The 15,667-nt window shown below is 44.5% G+C and overlaps 3 protein-coding genes across 3 annotated transcripts in view; 2 read left to right on the plus strand and 1 right to left on the minus strand.

Annotated features, from left to right (window-relative positions):
• The window catches only part of LOC127596861 (succinate dehydrogenase [ubiquinone] iron-sulfur subunit, mitochondrial-like), a 154,397-nt gene that overhangs the window by 115,011 nt on the left and 23,719 nt on the right, over positions 1–15,667 (minus strand). The window lies entirely within an intron of this gene.
• Positions 42–9,761, plus strand: LOC127596830 (protein-glutamine gamma-glutamyltransferase 2-like). Its single transcript, XM_052059775.1, has 15 exons — positions 42–92; positions 1,124–1,309; positions 1,410–1,643; positions 2,375–2,493; positions 3,052–3,180; positions 3,543–3,711; positions 4,573–4,705; positions 4,786–4,889; positions 5,138–5,226; positions 6,225–6,378; positions 6,454–6,542; positions 7,324–7,507; positions 7,746–7,906; positions 8,758–8,894; positions 9,303–9,761. The coding sequence occupies exons 1-15, from the start codon at positions 83–85 to the stop codon at positions 9,466–9,468; spliced, it is 2,064 nt and encodes a 687-aa protein (XP_051915735.1). The 5' UTR covers positions 42–82; the 3' UTR covers positions 9,469–9,761.
• LOC127596872 (SUZ domain-containing protein 1-like) lies at positions 11,440–15,632 on the plus strand. Its single transcript, XM_052059846.1, has 4 exons — positions 11,440–11,659; positions 12,782–12,831; positions 13,733–14,008; positions 14,278–15,632. Exons 1-4 carry the CDS (start codon positions 11,612–11,614, stop codon positions 14,387–14,389), a joined length of 486 nt encoding a protein of 161 aa, XP_051915806.1. The 5' UTR covers positions 11,440–11,611; the 3' UTR covers positions 14,390–15,632.

A 15,667-nucleotide genomic window follows, 5' to 3' on the forward strand; every position in this document is an offset into this window, starting at 1 on the left:
GCCCACTCTGGTTTCATGTGGCTACAAATACCCACCAGGGCCATCTCACACACATACACACACTCCGAGCGCCACTGCAATCATGAGTCAAGGTAAGCTGAAAAAAAGTATTCTCTTCTACATCATAGATGTCAAACTCTGGTCGTGCAGGGCTGCCGTCCTGCATGTTTTCCATCTCTCTCAGTTACAATAAACCTGACTGAAATAATCAGCTCATCAACAAGCTCTTCAAAAGCCGAATATCGAGCCTGTTCATTAGAATTAGGGGTGTTGTAACAGGCAGAGATGGAAAACATGCATGATGGCGGGCCTCCAGAACCGCAGTTTGACACCTATGCTCTACATGTTTGTTATGATTTATTTTACAGTCGGGATACATTGCATGGATGTCAAATTATTTTTGTCGCGGGCCATTTTGGAATCAGGTTTTCCCTCGGCGGGCCGTTACGACACTGCAACCAAATAAATGTTTAATCATTCTCTTCGCATAAATTGTACACAACTAATTAATTGGTGGTTTACTAGTTTTGAAATCACTCAAGCCAACTATTTGTTTGTTAAATTAGGTTTAAAGGTTTTTTTTTTTTCCAGACTTTTTTTTTTGTTTGTGACGTTTCTCTTCAACTCTTACCTGGCTGACAGTTTCGGCTGTCACTTCAGCCTTCATCGGAGCTATCACTGCTTCCTTGGAACGTGTCTTAAAATCAGCTATTTGTTTGTTGTTTGTCCCGTTATTGTTGAAGTGAGTGTCAACAGGGTAACAAAATGATTGCAAAATCGCAACGTCATTTATTACACATGACACGTTGACATTTCTATACAGATTTGAGCAAAGATCAGGCAAGTTGACACGCATAATTTTCTTTCGCGGGCCACAGAAAATGATGTGGCGGACCGGATCTGGCCCCTGGGCTTTGACTTTGACACCTGTGCTCTACAGACTCCGGTGCTTCACTGTTTGTGGATTTAATTAAAAAATATTAATCAGATTTTTTTTTAAAAATAATTTACTGTAAATATTTACATGACACTCCTGGGATCGGGGAAATCTATAAAATAAGAACATTGGTCGACCAAACTTGATGGCATGATATTTTCTCATTGAGTCATGTGTTTGCGTCAGTTTTGGCTATCGAGCGCTGTGACCTTAACATCGGAGGCAACAAAAGCAGCCATCACACGGAGCTGTTTGCGGACCAACGCCTGATTGTCCGACGGGGACAAGCCTTCACCATCTTTGTCCACTTGAGGCCTGGCAGCAAAACACTCAAAGCACACGACACCGACCTCAACTTCATTGTCCACACTGGTGAGAAAGCACTCGCCCCACCACCGGAAGACGCGTTGTTTATGCACACGTGTGTGTTGTGTGTCTTGATTTAGATTTTTTTTTAATGTGCACCCTGCAGGTCCGCTGCCCAAAAAAGAATCAGAAACTAAGGTTTCCTTCCCGCTCAGTGACTCCACCGTTGACACGGAGTGGAGTGCTTCGGCCACTCACGATCGCGCTGGCAACAAAGTGTCCCTCACCATAATGTCGTCCCCCAATGCACCCATTGGACTCTACTCTCTGACTGTAGACCACCGTGGGCAGAAGACCACCTTAGGGCAATTCACTTTGCTCTTTAACGCTTGGTGTCCAAGTTAGTCCCCTTTTTTATTTTGCCTTCACTTTGGAAACCATTTAAGTATTCTACTAAGTAACTTCTTCACCACAACTAACCAACTTGGGGAGGGGTGCGGGGGATGAAAGAGAGAAATCACTCTCAAAAGTAATTTTAACAAGCTGACAGTTGGAAAGTGAGAAGTAGTTTCTTTGTTTTTTTTTCACAAGGCATAATATGTACATTACCAGAATAAAGTTGTATTTATAGAGGAGAAAAATAATATGAAAATGTTTTTCTTGAAACATGGCAATATTAACCCTTTGAGGGACATCGGTTACTACGATCGACAGCTTATCATGTTATCAAGTTAGAGGGTGCAGGAAAGGATGAAGTTAGAAAATCGGGAATTGGTCACATTCACATGCTTGTTTTTACTTTTGAGGAAATGGCGTTTTTTGGAAAAGATTTATAATATTACAGTGATAGCAGTAACATTATGAGTTGTTGTTTGTGGAAGTGGTAGATAACAATAAAAAGTGAAATTCTTTGATTTTTTTTTTTAAATGTATAAGTGCAAACATCGGCAACATTAGAGGAAAGATTGTAGAGGCTCGAATTGAAATGGGTGTACAGTACTTCAACCATGACTCAAACAATGAAAATGAAATCCTCTATCCCCAAAGTAACATTCTTGGCGGAGGCGGTGAGGCAAATCCCTCTGTTCACCATTGTCAGTAACTCTTTTCACATTGTGCGCGGTCTCACAGATGATGCTGTGTACATGCACGGCGAGGCTAAGAGGCACGAGTATGTTTTGGCGCAGCACGGCCAGATCTACAGAGGCACGCACAAACGCATCATGGGGACCCCGTGGAATTTTGGACAGGTGTGTACACTCACAAAAAAAAAAAAAAAGGATCACTAAGTCTATCTGCGCATGTGTGTACATATGTACCTGGTTCCAAATTATTACGCAAATTACGGTATGTCTGTTTCTGAGCTTTATAACTAGTCTAGACAAACGCACTGTTCCAAATTATGATGCACATTTTATAACAAAAAGAAACAAAAAAAGTCATTTGTGGAAAATAGTTTGCATGTTCTCCCCGTGCCTGCGTGGGTTTTCTCCGGGGACTCCGGTTTCCTCCCACATTCCAAAAACCTGAATGGCAGGCTCATTGTACAGTCTAAAATGTCCCTAGGTGTGAGTGTGAGTGTGAGTGTGAGCGCGGATGGTTGTTCGTCTCTGTGTGCCCTGCGATCGGCTGTCAATCAGTTCAGGGTGCACCCCGCCTACTGTCCGAAGACAGCTGGTAGGCTGATAGGCTTCAGCACGACCCTCACGAGGATAAGCGGTTCAGAAAACGGATGATTGATAGAAACATCATTTGCATCATAATTATAAACACAATAGGAAGCTTTGTTCCATCTGCTCTGTGCGCAGTTTGAAGCTGGAATTCTGGACATCTGTCTGAAGATCCTGGACGAAAACCCGAAATTTGTTTCGGACGCCGATCAGGACTGTTCAGCCAGGAAAAATCCTATCTACGTGACTCGAGTCCTGAGCGCCATGGTAGGTTGCTTAAGGCCAAGGCGAGGATCTACTGTTGATGAAAATGCGGCTACAGCAATGTATTTTTATGGCTTCAGTCATGATGGCGAATCAACGCCAAAACATTATCAGTATGCACCCCAATGTGGACAAGCGCTGGAGAAAATGGATGGACGATGATTTAGTTCATCTTCGCCATATGTTAAAAAAAATAAAATAAAAATCCATTCATCCTTGTCTGCCCTCTTTAGGGTTGTAGGTTAACTGGATGCCTCTCCCAGGTGACTTTGGCGAGAGGCGGGGCACATGGCGGAAGGTCAATCTTAGGCCACATGTAAGCCAATCAGACTTGATATTCACTATTTCCGCGTTTGTTGCCTCAGATCAACAGTAATGACGACAAAGGGGTCCTGGTGGGAGAGTGGTATGACTTTACTGGAGGCATTCATCCCGGTCAGTGGGTCGGTACTGGGGACATCCTGCGCCAGTGGGTGGAGAGTGGCCCCGTCCGCTATGGACAGTGTTGGGTGTTCGCCGCTGTTGGCTGTACAGGTAGAGGATGAGTCAAACTTTGCAAAATCGTTTTCTTGACTGTTAATCCCTCTTTGACGGTTATTTGAAAAAAATGATTGCATAGTCATGGAGAAAAGGCATTTCTGTACAATTTGTATGGTCCCTTTACGGTTTTGTAGGTCTAGCTTATAAAAAAAAAAAAAAGGAAAATATCTCCAAAACGTGATGTGCTACACAAGACTATACTTTGTTTAAATCAATATCAAAAATTATTTTGGGAGCGATAAAGCCATTTCTGAGTAGAAGTTTCTGGAAACCAGTCTTTCCCCCCCAAAAAAAATATTTTAATAATATTCCAAGGGTCAGGTCATACAGACAGTTTTCACATATAAGATCATGTTTGTGTTTTTTTTTAATCGCTGCTAACTCACAGGTAGCATGAGCCTATCCCAGCGAGACACTGGGTACACCCCGCCAAAAAAATGGGGAAAAAAAATCAATAATTACTGAACAGCGTAATAAGGAAAAAATAAATAAATAAAAATAGTCAATAATTGTGAATAGGGCGCCCCCCCCCCCACCCCCCCACGTCTTGCACAGAGTCAGCTGGGTTAGGCTTGAGCTCACCGCTCATGAATTTAAGACAAAAAGAAAAATGTAAAAAGAACATTTCAACAATTGGACAGACGGCACTTTTTTTTTTAATCGTATTTTTTCAGAAGTGATTGTAAGAGACTTACTACTTTGTACATGAAATCACATTATTCCAATTACAGAACACGAAATGAAAAGCATGTCTTTCTTTGACATTTGAATGGGTAGTGCATGCACACGCACGCAAACACACACGCATTGCATTCATAGTAAAGACGATATCCAATGTTTAACTGCTTCCTCCAGTGTCCCGCGCCCTGGGTATCCCATGTCGGGTGGTCACCAACTTTGGTTCGGCCCATGACACTAACGCCAACCTCATCATAGAAAACCATTACAATGAAGATGGGGAAAGGATTTCTGAAGGGGACTCGGTCTGGTGAGTAACAGTACAGCCAGTCATGGCGATGGTCATCATCATCATCATTTATAAGCCTCGTCTTCATCTCCTCTTGGCAGGAACTTCCATGTTTGGGTGGACAGCTGGATGACCCGTCCAGATTTGGGCAAGGAGTTTGACGGTTGGCAAACTAGCGATCCAACACCACAGGAGAAGAGTGATGGTGAGCTCGAGTTTTCATATACAACCCGATGACCGCAACATGAGGTACACTTATACAATCGGATGACATCTGATGCAAGAGCCGTGGCAAAAATTAAGCCTTGACAAATATTATATTCTTTTGATTTTAATGACATCAGCAACGTATTTATTTGACACCATTTTGATTGTAGCGTAAGCCTTCGTTGAAACACGAATACAAAACTGTTGGAATGAAACCCTCTGAGATCCGCCTCCATATATTTTCAGGTGTTTATTGTTGTGGACCGGCTGCACTGAGGGCCATTAAGGAAGGAGAGCTCACCAAAAAATATGATGCCCCTTTTATTTTTGCTGAGGTGAGTTTAATGATGGATCATAGTGATGACAATTAGAAAGAACAAAAATACTTGTTAAACATAGATGGATATAAGATGGCGCCTGAGTAGGCAGCCTTCGGCAAGTGCTCTTCAAGAGCCTTGCTTTATGTTCTTTTTTTGTTTTTTTTGTCTTTTGTTTTGTCACATGCTGTTTGTTGTTTCATCAAGTGGACCTGATATGGACTATTTTCAGCGTTTTTTGGCCACGACATTCGTCAAAGGAGATGTATCTGTGCTTGGTGGTTGCGCCTTCTCGGCAGCACGCCCGTACCAGCACAGATTTTGATTGGGAGGAATATCGGCGCCATTGACTGTCGGTGCTGGACAGACCTGGGGCGCTTGTGTTTTTTGCGCCTGTAATGGGCAGCATTTTTCACAACCCCGTTTTGTTCAGTGGAGATGCGGATGCCTGCTGAAGTTGAGGATGAGGAGAGAGGAGCGTCGGCGCAGAGCGCCGATGCGTATTTGGAACCGAGAGTCGCCGCTTGGAATTGAAATGGATTTCCATGGGACAGGAGAAGTGAACCAATCTCTTTTTTCGTCAATGGATGCTACAGCTTCTTGATGACTTTCAAACTTAGCTTGTAGCCGACGTGTGCACATTTTGAGCATGACGTCTCTGATCCACTGGCTAAAGGACACGTTGATTCTCTCCTCTTTCATCTCAAACTGCTTCAAACAACAAAGCGTGTGACGGAAAAGTGGTTAGGACTGCACGACTGTCCGTGTTTTATGTTATGTGTTGTGTTTATCATTATACTTTATGTTCACTGTTTTGTTAAGCGCTTTGTTACAACTGCCGCTGTTGTGAAAGCGCTATATAAATCAGCATGTATTGTATTGTATTGTATTGTATAGAAATCAACCAAGCTCAAACAAGTTGATGATATTTGCATTAAACTTCACCGACGAAATCAGGGTAGCGGTTTGGGTTCGGAGAGAGACTGATGACATAGGGCAGTTCTGTGTTGCATTAGGTCAATGCCGACGTGGTGGACTTGGTGCACCTGTCGAACGGAGAGCTTGTCAAGTTCAGCGGATCCACGAAATCCGTCGGACGCTTCATCAGCACCAAAGCTGTCGCGTCAGATGAGAGACAGGACATTACAGATGAGTACAAGTATCCTGAAGGTAAACACACGTCTTGTGCATTTTCTTCAATGTGCATTAAAGAGCAGCAACAAATCCTGTCACTTGATGCTTTAGGTTCCAAGGAGGAGCGGGAAGTGTACAAGAAGGCCCAGCACCACAACAAGCTACAACAACGAGGAGAGGACCCGGGCCTCCATCTCAAGGTTCATCAAACTTGAATTGCAATTGGCTCATTTGGTCTAACAGTGGCCAAGTGGTTAGCACATCTGCCTCACAATTCAGAGTTTTAGGGGTGGATCTCCGGCCGTCTCTACGACGTTATGTAAATTCCAATCGTGTGAATGCCAGTGTGACTGGCTCTTTGTCTGGATGTGCCCTGTGATAGTGTTGCAACTAGTCCAGCGCATACACCGACCATAACCCTAACCGCCTTGACCCTAACCACTAACCTGGAAGCCTAAACCCTAACCCTACCCCCATAACGCCTAACACTAACCCCTAACCCTAAACCTAGCCCCAACCCTTAACCCTAAATCCTAACTGCTCACCCTAACCCCAACACTAACCCCCTGACCCTGATCCCTAACTCTTAAACCTAAACCCAAACCACAATCCTAACCCCTAAGTCCTGAACCCTAACTTCCGAATGCAAACCCTAACTCTAACCGCTTAACCCAAACCCAAAACCCTAACTCTAACCCTAACCCCCAAATCCAAACCCCAATTCAATAACCCTACCCCCTAATCCTACCCTTCACCCCTAAGCCTAACCCTTTTTTATTTGTTAAATTGATCCACAATTAATTTAATTTTTTTGTGTTTAACAAAATACAATTACACAGAACTGGCTGACATAAATGCATTCAAAATTGATTAGGCATGATAAAAAAAACACACACACACAAAAAACAAATAAATTTATGGCAGTATCTGAATAAGAGCAATGCATCATTGTCCTACTAATTGTTGTCCTTTTTATTGAAGATCAAGCTGGCAGAAAATATGATCGTGGGTTCAGACTTTGAGGTGTACGCAGTCGTCACCAATAACTGCATGGTGACAAAGACGTGTACGCTACTCTTCTTTGCCAAAGCTGTGGGTTACAACGGTGGGCGAGGAAAGAGCTGTGGATTCACCTCAGACAGACTGGAGGTGCCCGCTGGAGAAGGTGAGAACCTCCTCAATTCACCAAAATGGACACTCGTGGTACAAAATAGCTCATTGGTTGCCCAGTCATTCAAATTAGATTTTACTTGCATTAAAAAAAGGACTTCAGAACATTCAGAGATATTCTAGTTTCCCATTAAAAATGTTTATAAATTAAAAATAAAATAAAATGTCATCATCTGTAATAGAATTTACAGTAGATTCATTAATGAGGAGTTGACTGATTCTGTTTTTTTAAGAGAGACGACTGTACCTTAAGTTGGAATATGGTACTTACGGACCGGTGATCACATCCGATCGACTCATTCAGCTGTCAGCCATCACCATCGACAAGCAAAGCGTCGACTACCACAAGGCCGAGAAGACTATAGTGCTTGACGAGCCACATATCGAAATCAAGGTATGGTATTGAAATCTGATATGGGACATATTCAATTTTTTTTTTTTTTTACATTTTAAACCACTTTCCGTGTGTCTTCATAAAAGGTCTCTGATATTTTCCTATCAAAATATAAAGGGGCGGCCCGGTAGTCCAGTGGTTAGCACGTCGGCTTCACAGTGCAGAGGTACCGGGTTCGATTCCAGCTCCGGCCTCCCTGTGTGGAGTTTGCATGTTCTCCCCGGGCCTGCGTGGGTTTTCTCCGGGTGCTCCGGTTTCCTCCCACATTCCAAAAATATGCATGGCAGGCTGATTGAACACTCTGAATTGTCCCTAGGTGTGAGTGTGAGCGTGGATGATTGTTTGTCTATGTGTGCCCTGCGATTGGCTGGCAACCGATTCAGGGTGTCCCCCGCCTACTGCCCGGAGACAGCTGGGATAGGCTCCAGCACCCCCCGCGACCCTAGTGAGGATCAAGCGGTACGGAAGATGAATGAATGAATGAATGAATGAATGAATGAATGAATATAAAGGATAAAGAATAATTACAGACTTAATATCTACTTGTCAGATTCTGGTTCATATCAGTGGGTTTTAGGAGGGGGGGGGGGGGGTTCCATCTCATGCAGTTGCCGAGTATGACTTTCATTAAGATATTCGCTAAGCCGTTTAGCCAACGGAGCAACCTTGTTACTATATTTAGCAACATTTCCAACATTTATAGCAAACTTTAAAAAAAAAAGTGACAGATCTAAATCTAGCTACCGGTACTTATCTTGTGGTGTTATCTGAGCCTTCCGGAGGCTGGAGAATGTCGTAATTCCCCATTTATTTACTGCTGCACTAGCCTTTCATTAAATGTGTTTGTGCAGATGCTAGGAGAAGCCAAGGTGATGCGGCCAGTGTTGGTGAGGCTGACCATGCTAAACCCGTTGCCGGAGGCGCTCCTGGACTGCAGCTTCACTGTTGGGGGAGCTGGCCTCGTCGATGGCAAACCCATAACACTCAAGTATGTAGGCTATTGGCGCTTTCTTCTTGACAACATGCATGTTAAGTTAATTGAAAACTGAAATCAGTGCAGGGACGAAAGAACAACAGCATTTGACCCCGCCCACATAATAAGGCTGGCTAACACATCCATCATCGACTCTTGGATATGGGCCCATGTGGAGTTTGCATGTTCTCCTTGCTCTCGCATTCCAAAAACGTGCATGTTAAGTTTAGTGAAGACTCTAAATTTCCCATGGCTGTGATTTAGTTTGTGACTTGAAGTGACGTTTGATTGACCACTGACCAGTACAGGACGTAGACCACCTTACATCCAAAGTCAGCGGGAATTAGGTTCCATATTCTGATCTTCATTTGGAAAACATGTGGAATTTATTTAATAATCCTTCTTCTCCTGTTATTCTTCCAGGATTGGGCGTGTGGGACCCAAACAGGAAGCCATGGACACCGCCATGTTTACTCCGACCATGGCTGGCTCCAGCATGCTGCTGGTCAGCTTTGACAGTGACAAACTGAAGAACATTAAGAGCACCATCGCTGTTGTGGTGAAGGAACGGGATACTTCACACATATAAGCCCACGCTCTCATTTTCAAACACATGGAATGACATACCGGAATGCATTGTCAGACATAGGGAAAGGGGGGGGGGGGTCGTATTGATTACTTTTATTTGACCTCCCCTCATACTGTATGTTGCAATACGCAACACAGGTTGACTCGCTGCTATATATCTCATTGATTGGTTACTATGAATTGATCATGTTTCGTGATTTGATAGCATACCTGTCAACTTGTACGTTTTCCCCGTATTTTATACGTTTTTTAAATTATTTCAAATCATGTACGGCGTATTACAACTTTTATACGGGGTGGGGGGGACATTTGTGAACCAATCTCACAAAGACAATTTTGGTTCAAATCCAGATAGTCTCACCTGCTGGTAGCCAACGACAATGCCGCCGTCGATCGCTACTATTGTCACGGCAACCCAGCAAAAGTAATCCTCAATCATATATTATTTTTTTCATTGCTGTGTACGGTCGGATTGATTAAGCATGATGCGCGCATGCGCGGTAAACTGATGTACAGGTTTTTGTTGCTTTTTTGGGGCAATCGTAATCATGTATAAGGGCAGTTATTAGCTGAGGTTGACAGCTATGTTATAGTCTGCAGCAAAAATAGCTACCAGTTAAGTTGAACAATTGATTATATTGAATTGTGCTTGTTTGACGAAATATATGCCAATGAAATCCATCTGTGTTCTAAAGTGCTTGTCTTCATGATAATCGTGGGTGAACTAGAGCCTATTGACATTAGGTGAGAGGTGCTGGTCGCCAACGGAGCACAACGAAAAGACAGAGATAATAGGATTGTGTAAGCGTTGTACGCTCAACAGTGTGTATGTGCAAGTATGTGTCCTCTGTCCCATTTGGCACGCCAAAACATATTGTCTTGTCGTCATGGACACAGCCTCGAATCGCCTAATCACGAACACCAAGTAGAGGACAAGGAGGATTTCAGTCAACCTTGAGTCTTTTTCCTCCAGCTCTGAATGGACATCAGATGGATGAATCCAACCTGCGATTGACCTCACTCGTCGCCTGAGTTTGAGTGTTGATAGCTTGCCGCAGCCCACCAAACATCACCGGCAGCTTGCTCATTTCTAATAAAGCTGCTCCCATCTTCTGAATTTTGCGAACCCGCCAGCTCCAAACAGCATCAGAATTCCAAAAATGTATGCGTCTACCACTTCTTCTTCCACTTGTTCCAGGAATCCAACATATACCCAGCAACGAATGTACCATCCGGAAAAAAACAGCTTCTCCACTTCTCTGCTCTTCTGGCTGAGAAAATTTTGTTGATTGTATTGAGAGACCAGCTGACCAATGTTGTGGTTTGATATTCGGGAGAAGATGCAGGGGAAGGCTGGGATGCTAGTTGAAAGATAGAAGCCTGTATTCAAGACCAAGTCAGCAGGCAGGGAGAGAGATAAGTGCGGGTGAGCGGCAGAGTTGAACGCGTCCACCTTTGTGGGGAGAGAAGCAGAAAAAGCTTCACTCAGATGTAAGTAATGTTATCTATTGCCTTCCATGCTTTTTTTGCTTGTTTACTAAGATCTAGCGAATTTCATTGTTTTTAAAAGTAGTTTCTTAAAGGTTGTGAATCTCTCCAATAAAAGACAATCCCACACATATATGTGGTATGATACGAACCAAGAATGGTACATTTTCAAGTGGAACGATTCAATTTGGTTAATTTCGATTCGATAATGTATAGCTGCATCTTTTGTCAGATTTATTCATGTGTAAGATGTGGTAGCGGTCCAAACCCCAAACTATTTCGAACTTCAACGATTCAATTGATATCTGGATACATGTATTGTGATACGCTTCAAAGACAGTACATGTTCGGATTCGATTTGATTGAATCAAAATCAATTTTCCCATTCAAATTGGCTCCACGGCGCTTCATCCCTGGAGCCCCACGCCTGCGGTGTAGAAACGCCCTCGGTTGCTCGCACTGCATAACGTCGAAATCTCTGGGTTACGATCGTAAACCGATGACCACCGTACGCATTGCTTCTTCCGCAGTCGATGGAGTGGGGTACTTCACCGTGCCGCGGGGGAAGCCGTCACGGTGACGTGCCTGAGGGCAGAGAGGCGGACCCGGCTGTGCAGCAGCCGCCGAGCAGCGTGTCTCCACCAACACGATGAAACATGGATGAGGAGGTCACAGAAAGTTGGGAGGAAGCGGCTGATAACGGGGTAAAGCAACACCAGACTGACATTAATTTGTTCGCCACCGAGTTGGTAGTGACTTGAATTCGGCGTCGTCGCGGGACATTGTTGGAAAGCTTGTTGTGCGTCCCGAGTGCCGTGGGCCAACAATGTGGCTCTTGCTAGCGCGTTAGCATCGGTAAAGTTAGCGAGCTAAAGCCAAGCGACTCGCGAGTTAGCTCGACTGAATCAAAGTGAGCTCGATAAGCGAGTGCGTTATTCTGTAAGGACTAGTTAGTACCCAATCTCCAAACGGCCCGTTTATCGTGTAGCCCTGTTCCAGTGACAAAGTTTCAGGGTTTTTTCACTTTAGCTAACGCTGCTGTGGCTGGCGTGGAACCGGCTCGTGTCAGTGTTACGGTTCAACTGGCTTCCGGCTTACTTTCTGGCTGCGCTTCTGACAGATAACGCTTCTAATTCGACTCACGCTTTTGTTGTACACGCACAGAGCGAAGGCTTCATAATTATAATGAATACGATGTCGACGCACCGCACACTCAATGGGCCGTTTAGCTCAGTTTTGTTCAGCGCGGGTTCCAACTTTTCACGATAGCTAATTCAATATGTTGGTATTAACGGCCTGTCTTTTTTAAGTTATTTTTCAAATAGGTCAATTTCACAAGTTTGACGTCGGAGAGTGGAGACAGCATTCTGCCGACAAACTGTTTGGGAAGTAGTCAAGTTAGCCCATTTAACGACAGTGCTGAGTGATCAAGTTTGCAGGCAAAGTTAGCTTAGCGCCAGCCGATGACGTCACCACCGCGGCCCGAGAAGGCGCTGTTTGTCGGAAGTGGCTAGCCAGCCAGCGGCGCTGTGCTTCACGTCATAATTCCTCACATATCCTAATTGTCATTGAAGAAAATAACAACTCCCTCCCTAATGACGGCATATTGTGGCTAATGTTAGCGAGCTGCCCGCTTTCATACCGTGACTTGACAGCTGCTCCGGTGTAATGTATAAATAGCTTGTAACTCAACCCTGTTTTCCTTCCACTCCAGGACTTGCTCTCTATCCTTCACACATTAACTTAATTTCTTTTCTCCCTGCCATTAAAATCCGCATTGGACTCATTTGTTTACATGAATTAATGTTTGCATTTCCCTTCCGCAGGAAATGGAAAAGCGGTTAGAGGAGAAACTAAGAATCAGCCAAAGAGAGAAGTAAGACGCTAAAACTGCATTCATTTGTTGACGTTCTTTTAAAGTGATATAAATGTCATGTCCCTCCATTTCTTAAAGTGTATCTTGGTAGGGCCACGAGATGTGAACTTAAAAGGAAATCTCTAGTTTTCCATCCATCCATCCATCATCTACCGCTTATCCGGGGCCGGGTCGCGGGGGCAACAGCTTTAGCACGGAAGCCCAGACTTCCCTCTCCCTAGCTACTTCTTCCAGCTCTCCCCGGGGGATCCCGAGTCGTTCCCAGGCAAGCTGGGTGACATAGTCTCTCCAGCGTGTCCTGGGTCTTCCTCTGGGTCTCCTCCCGGTGGGACATGACCGGAACACCTCACCGGTGAGGCGCTCAAGAGGCATCCGAATCAGGTGCCCAAGCCACCTCATCTGGCTCCTCTCGATGTGGAGGAGAAGCGGCTCGACTCTGAACCCCTCCCGGATGACTGAGCTTCTCACCTTATCTCTAAGGGAGAGCCCGGACACCCTGCGGAGAAAACTCATTTCAGCCGCTTGTATCCGGGATCTCGTTCTTTCGGTCACGACCCATAGCTCGTGACCATAGGTGAGGGTTGGGACGTAGATCGACCGGTAAATTGAGAGCTTCGCCTTTTGGCTCAGCTCCTTCTTCACCACGACAGACCGATACAACGTCCGCAACGTCTCTAGTTTTATTTTTCACAAAAATGTGTCCCATTTGTTGTCTTTGCAGTAATGTTTTGTGTTGCCCCACTCGTCAAAACACATTTGTTTATTGTCACTACTAAAAATACTTTACTGTGTGCTGCTGTAATATTTGGATTTCCCTGCTGGAGATTTGTTGTCTTTTCTTAACATGCCTTATCAAGACCATATTTCTCATCAGTTTTACCTTGCCCGCTGCCGTTTCCAGAGAGTCAAGTAACCACCATTGTTCTTCGCACTCGCCACTGAAGACAGCCATGGTGATCCAGGACGACTGTCTACCAGCAGCGCCACCACCTCAGATTCGCATCTTGAAGCGGCCCGCGAACAATGGGTCGCTGGGGTCCCCCTCGAACCAGAACAGGCCCACGCCCCAGGTCAAGTCGCTAGCACAGCGCGAGGCGGAGTACGCTGAGGCTCGCAAGAGAATTTTGGGGAGCGCCTGTCCGGAGGAGACGGCCCAGGATAAGAACGCCTCAGACAGGTAAATCTTGTTTAGACACTAGTCTCTTGATGTCTTGCTCTATTGCAAAGACTTATGTTGACCACAACAAGATTAATATAATAGTTGAAGTTATCTAACAACTTCAATTTGCTGACTATGGGCGAAAATGAATTCCAAAATTGGGCTTTGGAGTGGAAATGGTTGGCAACCACTTTCTGGTCTACTCGTGCCATTTACAATCTCTACTCCCCCAATATGCTGAACCAAACATGGAAACGTTTACCTCCTGTTGTGTGTTTTTCCTCCAGGACCGGTCGCATCAACTCTACGTTGCCTTCAGAGGACACCAGATCCAACAATCACACGATCCGACAGCCAAACAGCCCCGACGGCACCCAAGGTTTCCGACAGCACAGATAAATTGGACCTAGGGGCCACCGTAAGGAGAGTGAGCCTTTTTTGGGGAGGAGGGAGGGGGAGACAAGAAGCACTACATTGCCCCAAACTTTCTTCCCACTTCCTCTACAGGAAGAGCATTCGCCCTCCCTCCCTCCTTCCATCTCGACACTGTGACAATGAACACCTGGACTCACTGTGACGATCCCTTTATAAGGAACGCCTCACTCCTCCTCTCCAAGCAAAGACTAGCAAAGAGGAGGTGCAGTGAGGTGATGGCCATCCCCCAGCAATAATAGCCAAGACGTCACTTTATAGTTGTCATTTTTAAATCTTTCACGTTGGGCTCACCAACTTTTTACCTTTTGTTTTTTTCCCTCAGATTTGGGATTATTACAACGGTTTCTCCGCTTGGTCGTTTTTACATAAATCATTTGTAAAGAGGACTTGCCAGCATAGCCCTTGAGATACATAAACCATGTGAAATGTAGCCATTGTTTTGGGGATGCAAAATTGATCATCTCATGGTGTCGCAGCGTGGCTTTATCAGCGCGCCCCTTACCAGCATGTTGCCATTTGTTTTGAACCATTTTATTTCTGCTTAATTTTGTTTTTTCGTTGCCGGCCTTTCTCCACGGTTTATCACGTCGCTCTGTTTTAAAAGTAAGCGCCTTGAGTAAAGTAAGCGGGCTTGGCGTTGACCTTTTTAAAGGAGCTTTTCTGCCTTTTAAATATACCAGACGGCAGTAACGCCAGAAGTATTTTAACCCAAGAACAAAGATGGGAATCAGGTTACCCAGCATACTTTGTACATAAAGCATGAGTTTCCTTTCCTTTTAGCAAGCTTGGCTATGTCTTCTCCAGCGCAACACGTAGGAAGTTAACTCTTTCAAATGCTTACAGAATGAATCAAAAAGGATTTTATTTCCTATTTTTGTTTCTTTTTCATGAATTTATGCCAACATGGTGTGTGTTGTCAGTTTGAAATGTTTAACTCCTTGTGCAAAAGGTCACTGCTGGAATTCTGACACTGCTATGAATGAGGAGGATATATGATTTGAACATGATCCAGAGAGCAGAAAGCAAGTCACCGGTTAGCCGAAAAATGATGTTTCATGTCGTTTACCCCACCCGTATTTTTTTTTCCACGTAGACTTCGAGAAAGCCATATTTTGTGGTACAAGCCATTGATGGAAAGGTTTGATTCTGCCTGTATCTTTTTTTTTTACTTCCTGGGGGTGCAAGTGGAGAGTGTGACTGAAAACAGCCTATGGAACGCCTTGTGAAAGTGCAGACTGTAAA

The sequence above is a fragment of the Hippocampus zosterae genome, chromosome 2, assembly GCF_025434085.1.
Source record: "Hippocampus zosterae strain Florida chromosome 2, ASM2543408v3, whole genome shotgun sequence".
Classification (NCBI taxonomy): domain Eukaryota; kingdom Metazoa; phylum Chordata; class Actinopteri; order Syngnathiformes; family Syngnathidae; genus Hippocampus; species Hippocampus zosterae.

Bases quoted from the DNA above. Each gene is read 5' to 3' on its own strand.
- LOC127596830 (XM_052059775.1), top strand. The intron at 1,644-2,374 runs GTTAGTCCCCTT...GCGGTCTCACAG, and splicing joins CTTTAACGCTTGGTGTCCAA to ATGATGCTGTGTACATGCAC. The intron at 2,494-3,051 runs GTGTGTACACTC...CTCTGTGCGCAG, and splicing joins CCCCGTGGAATTTTGGACAG to TTTGAAGCTGGAATTCTGGA.
- LOC127596872 (XM_052059846.1), top strand. From the start codon at position 11,612: ATGGATGAGGAGGTCACAGAAAGTTGGGAGGAAGCGGCTGATAACGGG. The intron at 12,832-13,732 runs GTAAGACGCTAA...TGCCGTTTCCAG, and splicing joins AGAATCAGCCAAAGAGAGAA to AGAGTCAAGTAACCACCATT. The intron at 14,009-14,277 runs GTAAATCTTGTT...TTTTTCCTCCAG, and splicing joins GATAAGAACGCCTCAGACAG to GACCGGTCGCATCAACTCTA.